The sequence below is a fragment of the Psammomys obesus genome, unplaced genomic scaffold (genome assembly GCF_907164565.1).
Source record: "Psammomys obesus unplaced genomic scaffold, mPsaObe1.curated_primary_1811, whole genome shotgun sequence".
NCBI lineage: Eukaryota > Metazoa > Chordata > Mammalia > Rodentia > Muridae > Psammomys > Psammomys obesus.
Window position 1 is genome coordinate 38081984 of NW_026585644.1, and position 26559 is coordinate 38108542.

Consider the following 26559-nt stretch of genomic DNA (forward strand, 5'->3'; position numbering starts at 1 on the left):
TGCAGGGTCCTCCCCTGATCCGGAAAATGGTTGTTGCCTCTGTGCAGAAAATATCAACCAGTTTCCTTCTCTAGAATTATTGCTGTTTGGGACTGTTGGAATAGAAACACCCTTCCATGAGTAGATTCTCCTCCTCTGTTGATTGCATTCAATAAATGTGCTGAATTTCTAGGTTACTGGATTGTCTCCATCAGAGCACACAGCCCACTCATTACCAGCAAAGCATAAAAATTTAAAAAAGCACTGAACAAATGGACAAACTAGTTTGTTATGGGTAGAACATCAGAGTGAAATAATAGTATTTGAGATGTATATATGTAGATTTACAGGATTGTTCTGGAGACCGAACCTTATACTTGTGTCATCTGCTAAGGTCTATTTTAAGGTTTATAAGGAAGTGATTTTGTGACTTTCGTGTTCTTATGAAGATAATGCTCTGTGGGAAAATATGGTGCTTTCTTAGAAAATGTGAAGAAAGTATAACTATTAGCATTAGTAAAGTTACTAAAGATTAACTAATGACACAAGGTGACAGGATGATTGTCCTATAGTTAAACTGCAAAAGGAACAACATGGAAGCACTGTAGTTTGGAATAATCCAGGAAGACTGCATATCAAAGATGAAACATGAAATGGTCCTTTTAACTTCTCAGACATTTTCTCCCATTTCCATTTACTCTGTGTACGCGTGCATTGTGTGTATGTGGATGAATGTGGAGGATAGAGGTCAGTATTTGGTGTCTTCATTTGCTCTCCTCTTATTGTATGTATGTCCTATATGTACCTGTTCATGTGTGTGCATGTGAGCCAGAGCTGGAAATTGGGCTCTTCCTCAGTCACCCTTCACATCCTTGTTTTTTACAGTATTAGTGATCTACTTATTTTGAGACAGGCTCTCAGTATGTAGTCAGGCCAGGTTTGCCTCAAACTCAGAGATCCTCCTACCCCTGTCTTGCTAGTTGTTGGCATTAAAGGCATGTATGTGCTGCATGCCCTGCCCCTTCACATTTGGGGGTCACAGCTTGGGTTGCCTACCAAACACTTCCAAGAGTGGTTGGAGAGATGGTTCAATGGTTAACAATGCCAGTTGCTTTTCCAGAGGACCCAGGTTCCCAGCACTCATGGTAGCTCACATCACCTGTAACTCTAGTTCCAGGGGATTCACCCCCCTCTTCTGGCTCCCGCAGGTAGCAGATGCACAGGGGTGCATAGACATATATGCAGGCAAAACATCGAGACACAGAAATAATTGTTTTAAGCTTCAACTGGGCATGCTGGCACTAGCCTTTGATTCCTACATTTGGATGACAGAGACAGACAGTCTATGGGTGTTCATTAAGTGACTCCCAGCCTAGTCTACAGAGTGAGTTCCAGGCAGCTGGAGCTACATGGGAGACCTTGCCACAAAAACAAACAAACAAGCAAACAAACAAATAAAAATTAGTTCCAGTGATTCACCTGTCTCTGCTGCCAGCTCCTCAACATTGGGGTGATAGTTAATGTCGCACTTGGCACGTCTGTGGGTAGTAGGCTCCAAACTCAGATCCCATGCTTTTGTGGCAAGCACTTTATCAACTCAACTATCTCTCCAGCACCTTCCACAGTGTCCGGGTGGCATCAGAAGTGATCCTCAGCCTTTTAAAAAACCTGTTAACCCTCTCAACCTAAATGGTCAAGTAATTTCAGTTCATGGGATGACCTGGGGAGGATGAATCACCCAGCACTTAAGACCACTTTACAGTTTGGAACTTCACTTCCAAGAACATGCTGCCTCCTGACCTCCACAGGCATCCTACGTGCACACACTGAAACATATACTTTTTATTTTTGGTTTTTCAAGACAAAGTTTCTCTATGTAACAGTCCTGGCTGTCCTGGAACTCACAGAGATCCACCTGCCTCTGCCTCCCATGAGTGCTAGGATTAAAGGCATAAGCCACCACGCCTGTCACATATACATAAATTTTAAAGAATTTTTTTTTTAATGGGTGGAGGCTAAACAAATATCCAACAATCACACTCTTTGTTGTTTTTTGAGACAGGGTCCCTCTGCATAGTTTATCCCAAAGATCAGTATGTAGAACAGGCTGGCCTCAAACTTACGAAGATCCTACTGCCTCTGATTGCCCAGCACTGGGAATAAAGGTATGCAGTACCACACCTGGCTCATGTGTCACACTGTCAGACATCATTTAAAATGTTTCATTAGGGACTGGAGAGACAGTTCAGTGGTTAAGAGCACTGTCTGCTCTTCAAAAAGGTCCTGAGTTCAAGTCCAGGCAACCACATGGTGGCTCATAATCTTCTATAATGAGATCTGGTGCCTTCTACATGCAGGTAGAGTACTGTATAAATTATAAATCAGTAAATCTATTAATAAATATAGTGTTTCATTCTGTATATTCATTGGACTATGTTACAAAAGGACATTTTCACACAAATATGTTAATAGTTTGAACATTTGTCCATAATCCGCTCTTCCTTCTGTTTCCCCAGCCTTCCCTAGTTCTAGTATACTTTGCTCCCCTAGAAAGTGTGATCAAGCAACATTTATTTTGGGGCAAAATTATTCCATACATGTTTTCTTGCTTTCTTTAATTTATTGGGGTTTTCGCACATACCCTAGGCCAGCAGGTCTCAATCTGTGGGTTGTGACCCCTTTGAGAGTGTCGAATGACCTTTTCTCAGGGGTCATATATCAGATGTCCTGCACGTCAGGTATTTACACTGTGATTCATAACATTAGCAAAAGTTACAGTCCTGAAATAACACTATAATTTTATGGTTAGGGGTTACCTGAGTTCTGGGATTACTGGTGTGTAGTGCTCTCCTCAGTTCTTCAACACAAGTCTTTAAGAACATGTGTTTCAGCCAGGAGCAGTGGCGCATACCTGTGATCCCAGCACTCTGGGAGTCAGAGGCAGGTGGGTCTTTGTGAGTTTGAGGCCAGCCTGGTCTACAAAGTGAGTCCAGGACAGCCAAGTTGAGAACCACTGAATTAGAGCCTGGAGTACTGCCAAATGGCTTTAATCCCAGCATTGAGGAAGCAGAGGTGGGAGATCCCTCTGAATTCAAAAGAAAGAAAGAAAGAAAGAAAAAACAAAAATTGAGTTAACTTAGCAGGCCCTTTGGAGCACACGAACATTGGTCTTTGGAGTGATAAGTTACCAACATTTTTCTGATACCTTGTTTTTTTTCATTTAAGAATTATTTGCCTTCAGGGTGGTGGTGGTGGTACACTCCTTTAATCCCAGCAGAGGCAGGAGGATCTTTGAGTTCAAGACCAGCCTGGTCTACAGAACTAGTTCCAGGATAGCCAAGGCTACACAGAGAAAGCCTGTCTTGGAAAAACAAAACAATTGTTTGCTTTACCGTTTTACAAAAATATTTAGGCACACAAAAGTACCTGCTACCTTTCATCAACAACATTTCTTTTTTGGGACAAGGTCTCAGATAGCCCAGGCTGACCTCAAAAATTGCTGTGTAGCCAAGGACAGCCATGAGCTTCTGATTTTCCTGTGTCCAGCTCCCTATTACTGTGATTATGTGCCTGCAGGTAGACCAGATTTCTAGAACTTGGCAGTAGTGACGGTGGCTGCTGTTTTCTTCTTTTTGCCCTTCTTAGTCTCAGCATAGTGAAACTAAGGACATCCCTATGACTGACTTAAACTGTTCTGTAGCTATCGCAGTGATCACTAACAAGGTGGGAAGGTTTTGTCTGCTTCAGTTCAGCCTGAAGGTTTTTCACACTTGGATCTTTTGGGTTGAGTTTTGGTTTTGAGATAGGGTCGCACAGTGGACCCGCTAACAGAGGTGCAGCCGCCTGCCTCCTGAGTACTGGATGAGAGGCTGTGCGCCATGTCTAGCGCACCTTGGGCCACGGTTTCTCAGCGGCAGCAGTGTGTGACTCAGCTCAGTGCAGTAGAAATGTGGGGTGATGGTTACAGTGGCCCTACCTTGACTGCTCAGGAAAGCACCGCCTTAAAACCAAAGGAGCTAATTAAGTGTGCTTCTCAGCAATCAAACTATGACATGTGACCCTGATGATTAATCACGAAGGAGCTTCTTCCTTCAAAATAATCGCTTTTGGAGTAACAGAATTTTCTCATGAAGCATAGCTAAATATTTTATTTTGGAAACCTAGGCAGAAAACTTCATAGGAGCATAACATTTTCAGCACTAGGAAAGTGAGGTCTTTTGAGAGTTACTGAAAACAGTTAGTGCTCACACTAGCCCTATACTGTTGTGGGTAATGGAGAGTATCTCAGATTCTTGGACTGAATGCCTAAAAGACAACATAGAGGTTTTACTGAATAGTTGCTTAGCTTTGATAGGTAAAATGCAGTATGTAGGGGACCTTATCCAGAGCTAACATGCCTCCTTCTGAATTCCTGATTATCTGTTGGCTAGCTCAGAGATGTTGGGCTACTTATCAAAAGTGATTTGTTTTTCCTTTGGTTAGTTAAGTATTAAATCAAGAAATGATGGACGTTGTAGGGAGTGTTTGCTATGTAGTTATTATTAGTGCCCTATCCAGTCCCAGGAGCTTTAGACATCAACAGATATTTACGCTGATTTGTATTTTTTGTTTGCCTTAAAGGGGACAATTCATCTCTTTCGAAAGCCACAGAGATCCTTTTTTGGAAAGTTACTACAGGAATTTAGACTTGTAGCAGCTGACCGAAGGGTAAGTCCTTCTTCAACCTTGGTTTGAGTCACTGCAAAGCCACATTATTGCACTGAAGCGAGGATAAGTTTTGAGGGACTGGAGATGTGACTCAGGTTGAGAGCACTGGCTGTTCTCCCGGAGGTTCCCAGCACCTGAGTGGCAACTCCCACCAGTCTGAAATTCTCAGTCCCTGGAAATCTGATGCCCTTCCTGGCCTCCACAAGCACCAGGTGCAGACAAAATTAAAAAAAAAAAAATCATTTTCTAAGTCCTTTGTGCCCCTTCCCTCCACAAAGTTCTCACTCAGCCTACTCTGTCCCTGTCCCTGAGCTACTGAGTCTAACTAACCCTGCCGACTTGTCTCACTGTGAGCTGATGACAAGTCATGGGTGCTTCTCTTGTTGAAGTTCTGTGGTTCAGTCAGTTCCCCAGATTTCTAGATAACATGTGTGGTTGTGGGTGTGGGTGTCTGTGTGCCACAGTGCATATTTGGAGGTATAGGAAAACACCTTTACCCTTTGTTCCATCTTACTGGCCCAGTAATTGACAATTTTAAAAGGAAAACAGCAGTGTCTCTGTTAATCTGTGTTACCAAAATCACTACTCATCCTCCTTGCTCATCTTTTTTGACCTTTTTAACTTGGCAAAAATTGGTCATGTCTCCTTAAAACATAGCATTATGTACATTCTGAAACAACCCTTGTCTTTCTACTGACTTGTCTATTATCTTCCAGCTGTCTTCACCACTTTTCTTACTTCTGCACTTTGCAGTATGAGATCCAACCCCTTTATGATTTGACACATCTAGAAATGCTTTCCTGGTTTTCTTTGCCACCTGTGTTGGTGACTCTGTATTTAAATCTCAAGCCCTAACTTCTCCCCTCTCTGCTTCCTTTATGGAATTCAATTTCCTCAATGTCCCATAGATGGCTAATGGGTATTTCAGTCACAGCATAGTCAAGACTGGACCTTAATCTTCAGTCACTTGCTTATTAACTGGATACTCTTCCACATGTTAAAGTGAAAAATTTTTGAATCATTTTCATTCTTGTTTAGTCACTTGTTCCTCACATGGATAGTTTCAACAAATTTGCCAGCTGTCTTTAGTGAATGTACAGCATTTTACCCTTAGTATATCCTCCTATGTCCTAGCTTTTTCAAGCCTCAGGAAAACCAGAATGATCTTTTGCTTTCTTTAGGCAGGGAGGGGTTGAGAAAAAGCCTCCCTGTGTAGTTTAGGCTCTCCTCAGACTTGCTGTATGGCCCATGCTGGCCTGCGGTTGCCATCTTCTTTCCTCTGTTCCCTGAGTGTTGGGATCCCAGGTGAACCTCAACATGCCCAGGAGAATGCTTTTTGAGGAATGTGGGACAAACCCAGGCTAATGTTTCCTGGCTGTTGCCTCAGACTCCCTCTCCTCCACTCTGCTCTCGCTGTCCTTACTAGGGGCTTTGTCACTTGGGGCCTTAGCTCTCTGGCTTCCATTCTCTCTCCCAGTTCTCCTCATTCTAGAGTCTGTAGTCTTTCAGAGGCTGTTTACTTGTCACTTTACTAACAATCTTTTGTGATAAACCTGTCTGGAAAGAGCCCTCTTCACACCATCTTCCGTTTTCTCAGCCCACTCCCCAACCCTCCCATCCCCATCCCTGTCCCTGAAGATAGGATTTCTCCATGTAACCCTGGCTGTCCTGGAACACAGTCTATTGCCCAGGCTGTCCTAGACCTCAGATCTGCCTGCTCTCCTCCTAAGTGCTGAGGATAAATATGTGCACTACCTGGCTTCTTCACCTATTTTTTAATTGCTTCTTAGTACTTACTACCATTAACCCAAATACTTGTTTATTGCCCCTCTGCCTACGTTGTAGGTCCATGTTTTCTTCTCTGCTTTACTCTCATGCCTAGAACAATGCCTGGCATAGAGACTTGCCTGAGTAAGTAGCTTTATTCAGATGGTTACTTTTAAATATATGTTCTGGTTGGGTTGCGTGTATCAGGTTTTGCTATGTTGCCTGGGCTACTCTAAATGGTCCTCCTGCTCAACTGTAGTAACTTGATGGATAGTTTTGTTAGATGTAGTAGAAAACACGACACACTTTGTACAAGTTGTGTTTTGTGTGTGTTGTATCGGTGTCAAGTAAGCAGCTTGAACAGATCTGGTGAACTCTGTGAGCACCTTATGAACGGGCATGCCTTTCCTTCCCACAGTCCTGGAAGATCCTTGCTTTTGGTGCAGTCAACGTGCTGTGCACTGGCTTCCTACTCATGTGGTGCAGCTCTACTAACAGCATAGGTATGTTGCCCATTGGTTGTCGTGGCTCAGCTTCACTTTTGATTTTGATTTTAAGTAACAGTATGAGCTAGTTAACTTTATGTCAGCCTGACACAAGCTATAGTCATTGAGAGGAGGAAATGCTTCCGTAAGACTGGGCCACAGGCAAGCCAGTAGAGCATTTTCTTAATTAGTGACCACTGGGGAGGGCACAGCCATGTGGATGGTGCCACCTGAGTTCTATAAGAAATCGGACCTAATAAGATCATTTGGCGCACACCTGTAATCCTGGTGCTCCACACTCCAGAGGCAGGGACAGGCAGATCTCTGAGTTTGAGGTCAACCTGGTCTATATAGAGAGTTCCAGACCAGCCAGGCCTATACAGAAAAACCTCATCTCAACAAAGCAAAAACAAACAAACAACAAAACAAGACAAAAAATGAAGGAAGGAAGAAAGGAAGGGAAGGAAAAAAGAAAGAAAATAGTTGAACAAGCCGTAGAGTAGGTTGAACAAGCCATGATGAGACCAGTAGACCCTCCATGGGTTCTGCATCATCGCCTGACCCCAGGCTTCTGCCTGTTTTTCGGCCCACCTTTCCTCAGTAGACTGTGATTTACGCTGTGTATGCCAGATAAACCTTTCCAATTTATCACAGCAATGGTAGCCCTAAGACAGTGCATTTTCCTTTATGTATTTTGCACTTTTCTGGAATGTGTGTAACTCAAATAATTTACGTAATTTTTTCTGGTTTGTTTGCTTGCATTTATTTATTTATTTATTTACTTGTCTGTTTGTTTGTTGTGTTTAGGCATTGGTGTTTTGCCTAAAAGTATGTCTATATGAGGGTTCCAGATACCCTGGAGCTGGATTTACAGACAGTTGTGAGCTGCCATGTGGTTGCTGGGAATTGAATCTGGGTTCCCTGGAAGAATGGCCAATGCGCTTAACCACTGAGCCATCTCTCTAGGCCCATATGCTTGCTTTTTAAAAGAGTATTATTAAGTTTATTTATTTGTGAGGAAGGAAGCATGTATGGAGGTCAGAGGATAACTTATGGAAATTGTTTCTCTCTGTCCACCATGTGGGATCAAACCCAGTTGTGTCAAGCTTGGTGTGGCAAGGGCTGGTGCCCTGCTGAGCCATCTTGCTGGCCCTATATTGATTTTTACAAGAATATATTTAAAACATCCCTGTGAACAGTAAAGTTCACTTATTTGATGGGACATTACTTAAGGTTTTGTTTTTTATAAACTCTTACTTAGCCCACAGTGGTCCTGGCCTTACTATACAGCCAGGATTACCTGGAGCTTCTCACCTTTCTCCCTCTGTTTCTCTGGGGTTGGGGTTAGAGGCGTTTGCAAACCATGGCTGCCTGTATGCAGTGCTGGGCTTTGTATATGCTAGGCGAGTACTTTATCTACTGAGCTACCCCCCTAGTCTTATTTTAACTGGAATTTTTTTTAAAGATTTATTTATTTATTATTTATACAGTATTTTGCCTGCATGTATGCAGGCAAGAAGAGGAAACCAGATCTCATTAGATGGTTGAAAGCCACCATGTGGTTGCTGGGAATTGAACTCAGGACCTCTGGAAGAACAGCCAGTGCTCTTAACCTCTGAGCCATCTCTCCAGCCCCTGGAAAAAGAAATTTTTTTAAAGATTTAATTATTATTTATACAGTACTCTGTCTGCATATATGCATATATTCGAGAAGAGGGCACCAGATCTCACCATAGGTGGTTATGAGCCACCATGTGGTTGCTGGGAATTGAACTCAGGACTTTTGGAAGAGCAGACAGTGCTCTTAACCTCTGAGCCATCTCTCTAGCCCCTTAACTGGACATTGTTAATGATCTATCATTTAAAAATAAAAATATAAAACAAAAGAAAAACCTTTCAAGCCAGGTATGAAACACAACTTTTGTTTGTTTGTTATTGTTTTCTGAGACAGGTTTTCTGTGTAACTGTGGCTGTCCTGGACTCACTCTGTAGACCAGGCTGGCCTGGAACTCACAGATCCACCTATCTTTGGCCCCCAAGTGCTGAGACTAAAGGTGTGTGCCACCACCCAGCAAGACACAACTTTTTAGTATATTCTAATGAAACTTTAATTTTTACAGTTTACAGGACTGGCGAGATGGCTTAGTAGTTAAGAATGCCTACCAGTCTGCAGAAGACCTGAGTTCAATTCTCAGCACACACGCGAATCATCTGTCATTCTGCTTCCAGGGAACCAACACCCTCTGGCCCTCTCAAACTGCTGCCTGTACATGTTGCTTAAAAACTCAGCCAAGGCCACATATATACATTTAAAAAATAATAATAGAAGGATGGATTAAGCAACATTTTAATGAGTTTTTCCGTTGTTTCACAGCTTTAACTGCTTATACTTACCTCACCATTTTTGATCTCTTTAGGTAAGTTGGTTTTATTGTTGTTTTGTTTTAAATATCCTTCATTTTTTTTTTTCCTCTTTGATTTTTCAAGATAGGGTTTTTCTGTGTAACAGAGCTCTGGCTGTCTTAGACTCACTCTGTAGACTAGACTGGCTTTGAACTCACAGAGATCCACCTGCCTCTGCCTCCCTTGTAGGATTAAAGGCGTGCACCACCATACCTGGCCTTAATATCCTTTAAATTTTAAAGACAGCAGACAAGGATTTATTGCACTGAATTTGTTAAGCTTTATTTACTTAAAGAAAAGTAATTATCAAAGTAAGTAAATTTATCAAAGAAAAGCTGGGCAGTGGTGGCACATGCCTTTAGTCCCAGCACTTGAGAGGCAGAGGCAGGTGGATCTCTGAGTTCGAGGCCAGACTGGTCTACAGGGTGAGTTCCAGGACAGCCAAGGCTACACAGAGAAACTATATCAAAAAACCAAAAGAGAAAAAAAATGTCATAGAAATGCACAACACAAATGATAAGACCCGCTGATATAACAAGAAAATATTACACGTGTGTAACAATGGAAAGGTAAATATCCAGGCATAAACTTAAGATAGCCACATGCTGACAAGAACTGCAAAATTATTCTGAAGGATGAAAATAAAATGATAAAATGATAAATCATATACTTAAAATCACACAGATGACAGCTGGAGAGCTGGCTGGGTAGTCAAGAGCCAGTTCTCTTCCAGAGGACTCAGGTTGGGTTCCCAGAATCATGCCAGGTGGTTCACAGGGCTCTTTAACACCAGCTTCAGCAGGCTCTGACAACCTCTGGCCTCCTTGTTCACCTGCGCTTGAGTGCACACATAAATACACATTAACAATAAGAAACAATTTAAAATCACACAAAGTCAATCCTCCAGAACTTAACTGGCCTTCACAAACTTATTTTAATGTTTACAGTAGTCTTCATTATCCATGGTTTCACCAATTGCAGTCTGAAAATCTAGGGGAAGAATTCCAGAAATAAACAATTGATTCATAAGTTTTAAATCCCAGGCCATTCTGAGCAGTGTAATGACCTCTGGCTGTACTAACTCACCCAGCCCAGGGCATGAACTGTCACTTTGCCAGTGTACATACACTGCAGACTTGCCTGTTAGTCTCTTAGTTCTGTCTTCTGTTAACAGGTGGACAGTCATTGCTCCATAGTGCTTGGGCTCGGCTAGACCTGACAAAGGGACACAATGCTATGCCCACTTCTTTCTGGGTAGTTTTGTCACCTGACACAAGATTAAGTCATTTGGGAAGAGGGGCCTGTCAGTTGAGAAAATGCTTCCTTGGGTTTGCCTCTAGGCAGGTCTTTGGTGCATTGTCTTAACCAGTGATTAATGACATGGGAGGGTGCAGTGTGGAGGTGTCATCCCTGGCAAGTAGTCCTGCAATGTATAAGAAAGCAGGCTGAGCAAGCCATGGAGGGTGGCCAGTAAACAGCACCCCCCCCCCCTGGCCTCTGTCAGCACACCTCCAGGTTCCTACCTCACTTGAGTTCTGCCCCAGCTTCCCTCAGTGATGGGCTGTGACCTGAGGACTGTAAACCGAGGTTAACTCTTTCCTCCCAGCATGCTATGGCCATGGTGTTTTATCACGGCAGGGGAAACCCTAACTGAGCACAGTGCCGATGACCTTTACCTCACTTCCTCTCATCATATGGACACTGTAGCAGCATGCAGCATAAGAAAGAGGAGGTGGAGGATGGTACATTTTGAGTGGAAGGGGAGATGGGCCAGCATCAGTTAAGTGTCTGCCACATAAAGGAAGTGTGGATTTTAGTTCTCTTTAGCTCTGGTTAGTGAATTACAAATTCACTCAGTTTTTTCACATTACAACTGTTGTTATCTATAGACACTGTATGTTAGGAGAATCGCTGGGGTTAATTATAAATTAAGGCCCGCTCTTCCCAACTGTAATTTATTGTTAACCTAGTATATTAAATATGAACAATTTCAACAACTGAGGGACTCTGAAACGTTAATTTGTAAGGGGAACTAGAACTATAGTGCTGTGGTTGCTCCTCTTGCGGTGGACCTAAGTAAGCTGCTAGAGCTTACGTCGCCCAGCTCACAGCCACCCGCATCCTCAGCTCCGGAAGATCCAACTCCTTGCCTCCACTGGCACCTGCATGACAATGTGTACACATGTGTGCATGCGTGTGCACACACACACACACACACACACACACACACACACACACAGAAAAATAAACCCTTATAATAAAAAGCCACTTCGTTTGTCTCTGTGTATTATTTCTGGCTCAGCTTTCTAATGGAGTTTGTTTTTCTTTAGTTTAATAACATGTTTAATAAGCTACTGGGTAATGATGAGGAAGCCTAGCCCTGCCTATTCGTTTGGGTAAGTTCAAATTATTTTATTTTCTGCTAAATAACTGCTGTTAAAATAGTGATAGAGGGCTGGCTATAGTATTTCTGGAAAATAAAAATAAATAAATGCTGCCTACTTAGTGGCATGGCTATTAAGTAGTGAACATATATAAGAAATGTTTTCTAGCTGGGCGGTAGTTGGCACACACATTTCATCCCAGCACTTGGAAGGCAGAGGCAGGTAGAGCTCTAAGTTTGAAGCCAGCCTGGTCTACAGAGAGAGTTCCAGGACAGCCAAGACTACACAGAGAAACCCTGTCTCAAAACAACAACAACAGGGGCTGGAGAGATGGTGGCTCACAACCATCTATAATGAGATTTGGTGCCCTCTTCTGTCATGCAGATGTACACTCAAAATAGAGCACTCATATGTAAAATAAATAAAAAAAAAATTCAGCAACAACAAAATGAATAAATAAAAATGTTTTCTAAGAAGAGTCTAGAAATGATAGATAATAAAAACAGTAATTATATTAAATATTCATATTCAGTTGTTTAATGTTTTATGAAAGCATAAGTTAATCTCAATAAGTTTTTTAACATTTTTTAAATGGTAGGCTTTTTAAATTTTTTATTTTATTTTATGTGCATTAATGTTTTGCCTATATGTATACCTGTGTCAGGTTGTCAGATTTTGGAGTTACATGAAGCTGCCATGTGGGTGCTGGGAATTGAACCCAGGTCTTCTGGAAGAGCAGTCAGTGCTTTCAACCACTGAGCCATCTCTCCAGCCCCTTAAAATGGTGTTTTAATCATAGAAAGCATGAAGGATTTTAACAAATGAATTTTATGTTACTATAGTTTCAGTATTTTGTGTTGGTGGAGATAGTGAGACTTTGGATTTAGCAAACTTGGAAGCTTCTCTGTCTGTAGTTACAGAAATCACTGAGAGTTGAAAGATGCACTTTTTATACTAGAGGCAGCTCTAATGATGTGTTAGAAAACATGAAGACTTTGTTCCAGATACAAGAAAGCAATTTGAAATACAAAAGAATTGTATCTCAGTAAGGAAAATTTGGGGGGAATAGTTAAAACAGTGTCGCTATGTAGCCCAGGCTCCCTCAGCTGGGCATGAGCCACTATACCGCTCTGTTTTCAGCCAAAGTCCTGGTGTCATATTTTATATTAAGTCTGCAATCTTCCTGAAACTGAGTTCATATGTGACGTGAGTTATTGGTGAAGGCATGTTTACTTTCACACGGATTTTCAGCTGTCAAATACCATTCACTGGAGACACAACTTTCCATTTTCTGCTGCTTTTATGTCATTTTTCCATAAGTCAGATGACTGTATGTATATTGGTTTGATGTTGGAACAAAGTCCGTGAATGAAGCTGTATGAGGAGAATTCGAGGAGTTTGTGAGAAAACTCCAGAGAAGCGGGGAAAATGTCTTGTAATCTCTGATTCTCCATAAGTCGGGATTGTTCTTGGAATGTGCTTTCATGGCCCTCCCAGGTAGAGCAAATAGGAGCAGGTTTACTTCCGATTACACATCATCTGCTCTTATTACTTGGATGATATTTCCAAGCAGGTTGCTCTCCTGAGTATTTAAGGCCTAAACTCCTGTGATCGTTGCACATGACTTTGCTTAACCCTCAGAGTTAAATTTTCTGATGCAAAATCGCATGAGACTTTGACTCGCCTCACTTTTAGGCTCCGCTCTCCCAGGTTCATGCTGCCAACTAGAGAGGTAACAATTTGGTTTTGAGTCTCTTTATTGTTAACGTTGTTACATTTGTCTGTCCTATAATACTTCAAAACTGTCTGCTTCCCTTCACTTTTTATATTTACATACCTTTTTATGTCAGCTTATTACTTTCCACACATAGCATTGTTTTATTTACATAATGTTTTGGTATTTTTATAACTTAATATTTTTGTTCCCATCTAGCCATGCTAATAAATATATTTTGGTTATTCTTTTAATAATGCATAGAGTTCTGTTCATTTCAAAGCATTTCCTTTCTAAACAGCAATATGCTGAACATCCTTAATTATATTTTTTCCAATTTCCATGGTTATTTCCATGAGAACTTTTAAGCATTTAAACTTACCCTCTGTGTATATTTATTTTAGAATATATATTGGAGAAAAACACTGATGATTTCTAGCTTAAAGGATACACATTAGAACACATGCTCATAATTAACAGTAACTGTGTGTAGAAACGGGAGGCAGCATTGATGGGTAAAATTAGGAACTTGGGAGTCAGAGTATCTAAGTACAAGATCTTACTCATCCAGCTACTGTGTCAGTCATTGACTGACTGGATGGGTACTTAGCTGAGTGATTCTGTAGCAGTTTCTTTTCCTATGTAAGTAACTTGGGAGTTACTTATCTGTACAGAAACTAAAACAACTTGGGAAAGGAAGGAGTTAGTTTGGCTCATTGTTTCAGAGAGTTCATGTTTCAGTTCATGATCTCTTGGTCATAAGTGGTTGAACATCACTTATGCATCATGTAGTGGGGAAGGACAGGAGAAGACAGCTGTTTGTATTATGGAGGACAGAAAGCAGAAAAAAGAGGCATATAGGAAGAGACCAGATCACGATCTAACCCCCAGGGCATGCGTCTCACTGTTCCTTCCAGCTAGGGACCATCTCTTGCACTGATTACCTTAGAACCCTCATTTTCTAATTATTTCTGGAAATACTATCACAGTCTCAGAGGTGTGCTTCACTAGTCTTGTGTTTCAATCAAGTTGAGCCATTACAATACTTGAGAATTAACTGAACTGGGCTTTGGTGGCACATACCTTTAATCCCAAAAGTTGGGAGGCAGAGGCAGGCAGATCTCTGTGAGTTTGAGGCCAGCCTGGTCTACAGAGTGAGTTCCAGGACAGCTAAGCCTGCACAGAGAAACCCTGTCTCAAAAACAAAACAATTAATTGAAATAGGTTAAGCACTGAATAATGTCCAGTACAAAATGGGTCAATTAAGTGTTAACTGTTGTGATAATTTTGTTTCTACAAAAGTAATGGCCATAAATAGTTACATAAATATGTATAATATAGAGAGTGTCATTTTGGTTTTCATTGTGTGTTATCTTTGGGAACTTGTTTGGAGGTTCTTCCAGGGGGTACAAATAATCTATGCCCTTGACTGAAGAACAGCTCTCCTCTATAGGGGTAAATCATCCTTTTCAAACTGCACAGTTTCCAGAAGGACACACTTGAACAGCAAGGGAAGAAGACATCTGTCCAGCTAGGTAGATTAACCCAGTCAATCCTGACCGTCAGGAAGGTGGCAGATGTCACAGCCAGACATCCTCTTATCCACTGTGTATCACTATTGAACAACTTCTGTAGTCTCATAGTTTGGCTGACAGTAGGCTGCCCATACTTATACTGACCCAGTGAATAATTGAATGTATTTGTGTTCTAGGAAGACTGGTTCATTAACTGAAGAGTCACAGTATCCTAACTGATTATCTGATTTCAGGTTTGAAAGATTAGAAGTCCTGGCTGTATTTGCTTCTACCGTCTTGGCACAGTTGGGAGCCCTCTTTATACTAAAAGAAAGGTACATTTTTGTATGTATAATGATCAGTCTCACCCATGATGCTTGGATATATGAGACAATCCAGTGAGACCTACAGTTTGAATAGTGTACAAATTACAGTGGACAGTGTTCAAGCTCTGATAGAACAATTTCTTCTTGTTTCAGACCCTTTCTTTTTCTTTTCCACTTCTAGATGATTCCTTTTTTATGTGCATTGGTGTTTTTTTTCTTCATGTATGTATTGTGGATGTAAACATGTTTTTGTTTTAATCCTCGGTGTGGGGTATGGAACTGATTAAGATTGTTCACAACAGCAAACTATTTGCCTTGTACAGGCTCTGAGAGATGCTCTTTTGCCAGATGCAGATAGTTTAATTCTGAGGACTCTAAAGAGGAAATAAAGGCCAGAGCCCAGAGAGAGTGTTGAGGGAGCTTCAAGAAAGAAGAAGGCTCCTGATTGCTATTGATGCCGTTGGATGAGAAGTTGGATATATTCTGAAATGAGGATTGCACTTGCCCTAAGGAACCTGATGGCCCTAATCAGCAGGAAGTAGCTAAAGAGAACTCTGCCACCACTCCTCATTAACATTCCTTCTCTCTTACCTGGTGTTGGGGTGTTGGAAGGGATTGAGATGGAGAAGGGAGAAAAAGGCATAAGAAACCAAAATAAACTAGTTTTAAAAGATCGACAAGTGGTGCCCAATGTAGGGCACCACCTGTAGGTGCTAGTTTTTCAAATGTTACTTCATTTGTGGGTTCCTTGAAGTTTACACCTCCCTTCCAAAGAGGACATAGCCCTCTTTACTTCTTCTGGTGGGTAGGGTTGTAGGATTCTTTTGGGGCCAATACCAATATCCTTCGTCAGGAAGTCCAGAAGTCCAGGTAACCAGCAAACCAACAAACAGCAAATGCAGTCAGCACTCAGCAGTCCTCTATCTCTTCCAAGCCACCATGCCTTCTTCCTCTGGGCTGTCCTATACATGTACCCCTCAAAAGCCTCAGATTTCAGCTAATTCCAGCTGGCAAAGACCATGCTCTACACAAGACAATTAACAGGTGTGGACAAACTAAAATCCTCCACTTGGTATTAAAACAAAACATGTTTACATATCATAAATCAAAACATCTACAACATGTATGTTCATGTGAGGGTATCAGATCCGTTGGAACTAGAGTTACAGCCAGTTGTGAGCTACCATGTGGCTGCTGGGAATTGAACTCAGGGTCTGTGGAAGAACAGCCAGTGCTCTAGCTGCTGAGCCATATCTCCAGCCCCTCTTTTCCACTTCTTGTTCTTCCTTTGGTAGTACTAACTTCAGTCATAGGTGAATCTGAATGGAAGAGACTCAGCCTGACATGTGTGGGAGGCTTGGTTGAGAAATGCTGAAATTTCATATTGAGAAGATATGTTAGTCTCCTGGCCTTGTCACCACCAAAGGATTTTTATGAACTCTAGGGTAGATTAATTACATATGTATAATACATAACTATATATTTAATACAGGATTGTAGTTTTATAATTTGTAGAACTTATTTGATATATTTTTCTTTTAGTGCAGAACGCTTTTTGGAGCAGCCTGAGATACACACGTAAGATGTGTTATTTATTTATTTCTCACAACTCTGAGATCTGTCTAGTTTTAGGGTGTGCTAAGGACATATTCTACCACTGGCATATCACCAGCCAACGATTTTATTCGGGAGAGTAGTTTACTGTTGATTTTTATCCCAATTACTAGTTGCTCCATTATTACTTTGTCCAGCGTCAGAGTTCATAGAGCAGCCATCTAGCTTATCACTGGATTCTCAGGAAGAAACTCTCCAAACCCCAAGACTCCTTTTCTCCTTCAGCAATTCCCAGAACCTGTAATGGCACAGGGAGGATTTTGTAATCAGGCTGAGCTCAGTACACTAAACCAGCTCCTTTCCTCTAGTGTTCTATCCTTTTATATTTGGCCCCAAAATCTTTCCTTGCTGCCTTTAGAAAAGACTGTATTTATCACCCACCTGCTTAGCAACTCTGTGGGCCTTACCTGTTAATTCAGGCATGTTGTCTTGTCTATAGTGTGTTGCCACAATGTCCATTAACATTTGTATAAATCCACAGTGGTAATTATCTATAGAAGACATAGTTGATGGTAAGAGACCATCCTGTCCTGTGTAAAATGGGACAGCAGCAGGCAAGACATGCGCTACATAAGTAGAAAACAGCTAGATTCCGGTTAGCACTGTTATGCTGGACCTTCTTCCCTACTGTCCCTTATTCTCTCCACACACTGAAATGACAGATTGGAATTATCAAGAAAAAAAAATTAAAAGTGAATGTTTTGTTCTTTCCAGGGGAAGATTATTAGTTGGTACTTTTGTGGCTCTTTCTTTCAACCTGTTCACCATGCTTTCTATTCGGAATAAACCTTTTGCTTATGTCTCTGAAGGTATGATTTCTGTTTGTTTGTTTGTTTAAGTTTATAGTTAATTAAACTTTTTTCTTAGAAAAACTGGTGTGTTTCTTATTAACTGGTAAAGCTATGAAAAGTATATACAGCAGAGAAGGAAGAGCTAGCCCAAAGCTTCTCAAGACTTTTTCTTTTTTGGTTTTTTGAGACAGGGTTTTTCTGTGTAGCCTTGGCTGTCCCAGAACTCACTCAGTAGACCAGGCTGGCCTTGAACACAGAGAGATCTGCTTACCTCTGCCTCCCGATCGCTGATTAAAGGTATGCGACACCACTGCCCAACTAACTTCTCAAGTCTTCATGTTGAAGAGTACACAGTATTTAATCTCGTTAGTACAAAATAGAAAAGCCAGTGAACTGGCTTTGAACTATATCATACATGATGAAAAATTACAGGTTTATCTAGGCATGGCAGCGCATGCCTATTATCTCAGAAAGAGGGAAGCTGAGAAGGCAGGATTGTAGTTAGTTTGAAGCCACTTTGTGTCACACAATGAACAGCTGGCATACTGAGATCCTGCTGTCAACAAAACAAATAAAGGAATCCCAAAGTCTTCACAGGTTCAAGCAGTTTTCCTACTTCGTTGGTGTAAATTGCTGATTGTTTTCAAAACCTTTAGTGTTTTGAAATCTCATTAATCAGCAAAGAACTTAGCTCTTAGCAGATGGAGAAGGGAGTGGGTACACAGTCCATGTTGGAACAGAGGACACTGATACATGATGATCTTTCGGGCTTTGGACTTGAGCAACATGAAGACCACATGAGAGCTTTCTGAAGTGCTCCAGAAAGCTGGAGCCTTTCATCCATCATGTGGATGATATTCTTCCATCATGTGGGTCTCAAGGGTCACACTTAGATTATCAGGCTGAGCCATCTTGACATCCCTAAAACTTTACTTTAAAAGCAGCAGTGATGGTCCAAGTCCTCTAACTCCTTCAAGTCAACTGTCCATCGAAGTTGGAATTGCTTCAGACTTACCTCTTTTCATGAAAAAGGAAAAGGCTGTAGATTTGAGAAGTATTGCCCTTTGTCATGTTACATGCTCACTGCCAAACTTATTTTCAAAATGAAAGAACTCATTTTTCTAGTGATGGTTTGTTCTTCTGTGAAGATAATTTAAGTATTTTCTCCTTAAAGCTGCTAGTACGAGCTGGCTTCAGGAGCATGTTGCAGACCTCAGTCGAAGGTAAGATGCTCTTGAGTTTTCTGATTTTCCTCATTTAACAAGAATTCCCAAGAAGTGCCTTTATCATGAAAGCTTAGATTTGCAGCTGAACTCATGGCATGAGCTGCCCAGCTCAGTTCTCAGCTTCTCTTGGCTTTCTGATGGATGACACAGAAGACTTCTGTACAGTGGCAGAGCTTTGCTTCCGAGCCCTCTGCTCTCCAAGAAGTAGGCTCACCTCAGCAGTGCTCTAACCGCACTGTGCAGACTCTAACGAATACTGTTTGTCTTCCATAGTTTGTGTGGGATCATTCCAGGACTCAGCAGCATCTTCCTGCCCCGCATGAATCCATTTGTCCTGATTGATCTTGCCGGGGCATTTGCTCTGTGCATAACGTACATGCTGATTGAAATTAAGTAAGTATATTGTATTGCTATCAGATGGGGTTTGATCCTGGGACCTGACTTCAGTGGCATTGACAAGATGGATTAGGGTCAGGCTTCTAGCATTTTTGCTTATGACCTGTATGCCTTGGTCAGGTCTTGCTCTCAAGTATTTCCATCCAAAAAATTAAGGGAATCAGGCATCAGTATTTCTCACCACACTTAGAATGAAGACAAGAACATTAATTCCTACTGCTGGCCAGATGAATGAGGCAGAGGCACTAAGAGGGAGATTGAGTCGCAGCTGTTCTTGCCACGTGGGAGGGTGGGGGCGAGGGGGTAGGCCAGAAGCAACTTAAAATTAAAGCGTTTTAAAGTAGACAGTAACCTGCTTTTAGATCAACATTTTACAACTGAATTCTTTGATTAACTTACCTTTAACCAGTTATATATACTGTAATGGCTTTTTAGTTATTATTTCTCCTAAAATGTCACAGGCATTTATGTTTTTATTTACTGCCTTGGTGAGGATTCCCAAATCCTTTTTTCCACCCAGACTTAGGTTGAATTCCAAGGCATTATACCTCCCTAACTCCTAGTGGTGTTTCCTCCCCTAAGCATACTTGCCAATCTTTGAAACCTTTCTGACATTGTGCCTGAGTGCCTGCAGCTGTCAGCTCTCCCAGTGCACATTGCCGTGCACTGGTTTCTTTCTTATATATATCTATCTGTCTGTGTGTCAGAGGACAGCTCTGGGAGCCTGTGCTCACCTTCCAGCTTGTTGGAGCAGGACTTTTCACATCTGCAGCATGCTCCAGCCTCACTCACCCATGGGCTTCTGGTGAGCCTCCCGTCTCACTGTGGGAGTACTGGGATTACAGTACAGATGTGGGTCACCACATCCAGCCTGTTATGTGAGCTTTAATTATCCAACTCAGTCATCAGGCTTGAGAGACAAGTGTTCAAACTCACTGAACCGTCTCCCAAGCCCTGACATTTGTTTGTTTTGGTTTTGGTTTGCTTTACCAGACAGGGTTTCTCTGTGTAGCCTTGGCTGTCCTGGACTCACTGTGTAGACCAACCTGACCTCAAACTCAAGAGAGATCCACCTGCCTCCCAGGGTGCTGGGATTACAGGAGTGTGCCACCCAGTCCGGCTCAACATTTTTTAAAATTGTTTCTTATTTTAACCATTTTACAGCATACAGTTTGGTGACATTAAGTACATTCACATTTTTGTTAAGTATGTTCACATTTTGGTACAGTCATCATTACCATCCATCATCTATCTGTAGAACTTTTCCTTCATCTCTAACTGGAGCTCTGTCCCCATTTAAATAATACCTCCCTATTTCCCATGCAAGCATTCTGCACTCTGCCTCACATTTTAACTACAGTTTAAGTACAACGTACAATCATGTTTTTGTGACTGGCTTCTTTTATATAGCAGTGTTTTCACAGTTCATCCATGATGTATATATCTGCATTTCCTTCCTTTTTGAAGCCAAATCCCACATTTTATTTACCCACCCGTCTGCCCATAAACATTTGAATTGATCCCACCTTTTGGCTGCTGTGAATAATGCCATTGTGAACTGAAGTGTACAGCTACCCAGTCCAGTCCCTAGTGTCTCTTGGTGATGTCTCCACTGAAGTAGACTCATGTGTGCTTTGAGAAACCTCAGTGCCTTCTTTAGTGCCTGCTCTGCCTTCCTCTTTGCTCAGTTTTCCCCAAGGCAAATCTGATTAATCATGAGGAAAATGCAATCTTAATATTTATTGGCTCTTTGCTCTTTTGCTGTCTCAAATAAAGCCGTTGCCATCATGACTGTCATTAAAATTCTCTTGGTCTTCTGTCTTCATTCTTATCCATCTCTAGTCAATTTTCTACATTACTGTTTATGTCTTCATCATCTTCCCAAATTACCAGTAGGATTTTCCAGTTTCAAATCCCTCCATTTGAAAAACACTGAAGGTGGTTAGCTTGGGGTCCTGTGTGGTCAGCCCTCTACAAACCTTACCGTCTGGACCACAGTGTCAGCTTCTGCATCATAGTTTCATCTCCTTGCCCATGTTGCTTTCACTTTCTGGAGTATCTTTCTCTCATTGTTTTGCTCAGCTCTAAAAGCCCAACTCCTTTTTTTTTTTTTTTTTTTTAATTTTTTTTTTATTTTAATAATGAGTAAGGGTGTTTTGCCGGCATGAATGTCCATTCAATGTGTATGTGCCTGGTGCCCATGGAAGCCAGAAAAGGGCATTGGCTATCTTGGGAGTAGAATTGCATGCAGTTGTGAGCCACCCTGTGGGTGCTGGTTACAGAACCTGGGTCATCTGGAAAAGCTGCAATTTTTTTAAATACTGAGCCATCTCTCCATCTCTAGCTTTTCTGAACTCCCCCCTACCTTGGGAGCCTCATTACTCACTCAGTAATGTCCTGGACGGACTTGTACTTGATCATTATTATTACTTCATTTATTAGGTTTTTACAGTAAAGTTTGAGTAGTATAGGGTGACCTGGAATTTGCAACATAGCCAGGATTGGCCTTTAACTCTGGAACTCTCACCTCCCGAAGGCTGCCATTACTGTTGTGTGCCATGCTCAGTTTGGGACTTCTTTACCACCCAGAGTGCTTCACTGTGGTTTCAGTGTGCACTTCTCCTTGTAAGGCAGAAACTGTGTCTTATACCTGTTTCTATTCAAGTATAGTGAGAAAGTAAAAGTGCTCAGAATCAGCTTGTAGCACTTAGTTAGCATTTTCTGTTTTGTTAGGAGAGCTTCAGAATTTGACACATTGATATGATGTAGGCCTTTAGCCATAATGTCACCATAGCATATTCCTAGGAAACTTTGAAACTTTTTGTTTGTTTATTTTGCTTTTTTAGATAGGGTTTCTCTGTATGGTCCAGGTGGTTCTAGAACTTGATATATAGACTAGGCTGGCCTTGAACTAAGAGATCTGCCTGCTGACTGCTGAGATTAAAAGTGTGTCACCAGCCTCTGGCTATTTTTGAAGTGGGTTTTTGTTTTTATTTGGGTTTGTTTTTTTTGAGACAGAGTTTCTCTGCGTAGCCTTGGCTGTTCTGGACTAGATCAGGCTGGCCTTGAACTCACAATGATCCATCTGCCTCTGCCTTGAAATTTTTTTGTTTTTGTTTTTTAAGATTTATGTATTTATGTATACAGTGTTCTTCCAGCACGTACGCCTACAAGCCAGAAGAGGGCACCAGATCTCATTATAGGTGGTTGTGAGCCACCATGTGGTTGCTGGGAATTGAACTCAGGACCTTTGGAAGAACAGCCAGTGCTCTTAACCTCTGAGCCATCTCTCCAGCCCTCTGGTTTTTAAAGTTTTTAATATAAGAATTGCTGAGAGAAAAATGGGTGGAGTCAGTAATGCAAAGTCATTTGTCTCAGTATCGGAAGTTATCAGTTGAAGTCTGCAGTCTTTCTGGTGTCAGGTATATTGAAATGAAAAGTAAAGGAAGACTCGTTTGTTTTTCTTATCATCCCCACTCACACTAATTAATATAATTATTTTTTCACTAAACTTTGACAGGCAAGGATTCTAAAAGCTTGGGCTGGAGAGATGGCTCAGAGATTAAGAGCACTGGCTACTCTTGCAGAGGTCCTGAGTTCAAATCCCAGCAACCACATGGTGGCTCATAACCATCTATGATGAAATCTGGTGCCCTCTTCTGGTGTGTAGGCCGAACACTGTATATGTAATAAATAAATAAATTAATTAAAAAAAAAAAAAGCTGACTTTCTGGAGTTTTGCTGTCCCCTCCCACACCCTGAACCCTCCAGGTGCTCTCTTGACAATAGTAGCTGTTTGTGATTGCTTTTAAAACTGTTTTTTATCATAAGTTTTGACGTGTTATCAAATTGTATGTTGAGCCGCACACTTGAGAGCCTGCTTCCCTTGCAGTAATTACTTTGCTGTGGATACTGCCTCTGCGATAGCCATCGCCCTGATGACGTTTGGCACCATGTACCCCATGAGTGTGTACAGTGGGAAGGTTCTTCTCCAGGTAAGGCCCCGTGATACTCTCGCTCCCTCTTCTACGTTCCTATCGTGTGCAGCCATGGATTTGTAATTGTTTGTGCTAGTCATATTTTACATACAAATAATGTCATTTAAATATTTTTAGATAATTTTTTGGGTAAATATGCACTACCTTATATGCATAGTCTAGCTGCGATTGCTTTTTTGTTTCCTGTCATTGGATCATCACAGTGACAAACGTGGTATTAAAATAAAATAAATAGCCTGGGTGTGGTGATGTGCGCCTTTATTCCCAGCACTCAGAAGGCAAAGGCAGGTGGATTTTTGTGAGTTCAGGGCTAGCCTGGTCTAGAAAGTGAGTCCAGGACAACCAAGGCTGTAGCTCTGCGTACAGAGAAACCCTGTCTCGAGAAACAAAACAAAACAAATACTATAAACAGGTTTCCCAGATCTAGGTGCAGGTAAATCTTGCTCTTCCTTTTGTCTTTTAAGCTCATGCTTTTCCTGGAACTTAGTAATAAAGGCAACACAATACTCATGTCCTAAGTGAAATGTTACTTGTCAAAACATTTCTTATGGACTTTTGTTAGTTTGTTGGTTTGTTCTTTGTCTTTTTTTTTTCCACTTTACTTACTTATTTATTTATTTATTTATTCATTCATTCATTCATTTATGTATAGTTTGTTTTGTTTTGGGATTTTGTTTTTTTGAGACAGTGTTTCACTATATAACCCAGGCTGGCTGGGAACTCACAGAGATCTGCCTGCCTTTGCCTTTAGTGCTAGGATTAAAGGTGTAAGCCCCATGACCAGCAGCTGTTTTATTTTATGTGTGTGCACCTGAGTTCCTGGATGTGCATCCTGTGCAGAGAGAAGTCCTCAGCTGTCAGAACAGAGCTCAGATACCCTGAAACGGGGATTAGAGGCAGTTGTGAGCCTTCACACGGGTGCTGGGAGCCAAACTGCAGTCCTCAGCAGCAGCAGGAAGCGCTTGTTGTGGTGGTGGTTTTTGATTTATTGAGACATGGTCTTTCTTCATTGCCCTGGCTGTCCTGGAACTCACTGTGTAGACCAGGCTAGCATCAGAGTCACAGAGATCCTCCTAAAGATGTGTCTCACCACATCGGGAAGCTCACTGTCAACTGCTGAATCATCCATCACTCAGCCCCTTGGTGGTTGGTTCCTTAAGTCTCACTGGATTCTAGAAAAAGCAGCTTTTTTTCTGATGAGGAAGAGTATGGTCTGTTTTTCCCTGGAAGGCCCTTCCACTTCACTGGTTTTGGTTTGTTTTTTTTAACTTTAATATATTTATTTATTTTTATGTATATGAGTGATCACACACCAGACGAGGGCATCAGATCCTGTTACAGATGAGCCACCATTGGTTTCTGGGAATTGAACTCAGGACCTCTAGAAGAGCAGCCGGTGCTCTTAACCACTGAACCATCTCTCCAGCCTAGTTCTCTTCTTAATCTATTTTTGCTCATAAACAAAAAAAAAAAAAAAAAAACAAAAAAAAAAAAAACCAAGTGTGGGCCAGTTAGTGATGTTGTTTTGCTGAGCCAATGAGACCTCTCCTCCCAAAATCTTAATGGGACATGTCAAAAATCTAAGGCGGGGTACTGGAGAGATGGCTCAGTGGTTAAGTGCACTGGCCTGCTCCTCCTCAAGACCCAGATTCAATTCCCAGCACTCACAGGGCAGTTCACAACTGTCTGTAACTGCAGTTCCAGGGCATCTATCCCACCAGGCATGGATGTGGTCCTTATATCTGCGCATGCAGGTAAAATTTTTTGGTTTCTTTGAGACAGGATTTCTCTGTGTAGCCTTGGCTGTCCTGGACTCACTTTGTAGACCAGATATCCGCCTGCCTCTGCATCCCCAAGTGCTGGGGTTACAGGCATGTGCCACTGCACTCTGCTAAAGTAAATAAACCTTAAAAAATAATAATAAATCTAGGGCTGGTTTGAAATCCATTTGTGGATGTTGAGGGGCTTCAAAATCATTATTGCAAAATTATTTTCTCCCCAGGCTGTTCATGTTTTGTTTTCTTTTTCTAGACAACACCACCTCATGTTATTGGTCAGTTGGACAAACTGATCAGAGAGGTAAGATGGAATAGTAAATTTTTATTTATTTATTTATTATTTGTACAGTATTCTGTCTGCATGTGTGCCTACACATCAGAAGAGGACACTAGATCTCATTTTAGAGGGTTGTGAGCCATCATGTGGTTGCTGGGAACTGAACTCAGGACCTTTGGAAGAGCAGCCAGTGCTCTTACCCTCTGAGCCATCTCTCCAGCCCCCAATAAGTTATTTTAAAATTTATGTTAGGGAAACAAAAGGGTGGGTATGGTGTGTATACTATATTCAACTGTAGAATTTTCTTCTAGGGGATATTTGTGTGTTTTATACTAACAGAGTAGAAACTATAACATGGAGACAAAAATAGAATTTGAGGACTTGCTCAGTTGAAAAGACAAACTGACTTGAAGTAAATGTAGAAGGTAATGGCCTGAAGACATCATATCAGCTGAGCAAATGATTTTCCTCGCTCTTTGACTAAAGCCGAAAGTCTATACCTACATGCTAGCACACCCAACTTCTTAGTTGTAGGTAGCTTTCTTTTGTTAGAAAGTTGCACCTGCTAAAGAAGAACGATCATGGCTTTGCATGTTGACACTGTTGTTGGTAATCAGCATCTCAAGCGCCATGTTTCCAACATAGTTGGCTGCATGTCTCAGATTGAATCCTGGCCCTGCGTGTATCTTTTTTTGTCACTGTCCTTATGACTATATCTGGCCTGGAATTTACCCAGTGGCCTACATTCAAACAGAGGTTTGTTGCAAGAAGATGCAGGCAAAGAAACAGCCAAAACATGCATGCACACATACACCCACGCCCTAAAATAGAAACCTGGTTCCACACATGCTTGTCATAAATATGGCTACTTTGTTCAAAACCAAAACCATACAATGTAGAGCCCTGAGCAGTCTGTGCCTGATTCAGGAGTGGGCCACTGGGTCAGGGCTGAATAAGCAAGAGTTCTCTGACTTCTGCTAACTAATGCATGTCTGTGGTCAGGGTTTAGCTGTGTCGTTTCCAGGCTTACGGCAAGTCTGTAATGTTCTCAGGCTGCACTGCTGTGTCAAATGCAATAATGATAACCTGTTCTGTGCTTTTGATTAGGTATCTACCTTGGATGGAGTATTAGAAGTCCGAAATGAGCACTTTTGGACCCTTGGATTTGGCTCATTGGTACGTCTTCTACAAGTTAGTTTA

At 41.5% G+C, this 26559-nt stretch overlaps 1 protein-coding gene across 2 annotated transcripts in view; it reads left to right on the forward strand.

The window, feature by feature from the left end:
* Positions 1-26559, forward strand: part of Slc30a6 (solute carrier family 30 member 6) — a 34538-nt gene that overhangs the window by 4231 nt on the left and 3748 nt on the right. The window contains exons 1-13 of one of the 2 annotated variants that reach the window (XM_055618141.1): positions 4634-4686; positions 6532-6597; positions 6872-6956; positions 9313-9355; positions 11672-11737; positions 15208-15288; positions 16822-16857; positions 17608-17702; positions 18859-18907; positions 19184-19303; positions 23199-23301; positions 25336-25383; positions 26467-26535. In XM_055618141.1, the coding sequence (XP_055474116.1) occupies positions 6929-6956; positions 9313-9355; positions 11672-11737; positions 15208-15288; positions 16822-16857; positions 17608-17702; positions 18859-18907; positions 19184-19303; positions 23199-23301; positions 25336-25383; positions 26467-26535 (738 nt within the window). In that variant the 5' untranslated portion in view covers positions 4634-4686; positions 6532-6597; positions 6872-6928. Of the gene's footprint in view, positions 1-4599; positions 4687-6531; positions 6598-6871; positions 6957-9312; positions 9356-11671; positions 11738-15207; positions 15289-16821; positions 16858-17607; positions 17703-18858; positions 18908-19183; positions 19304-23198; positions 23302-25335; positions 25384-26466; positions 26536-26559 lie in introns of those variants that run through there. The other variant, XM_055618135.1, reaches the window with a different exon arrangement.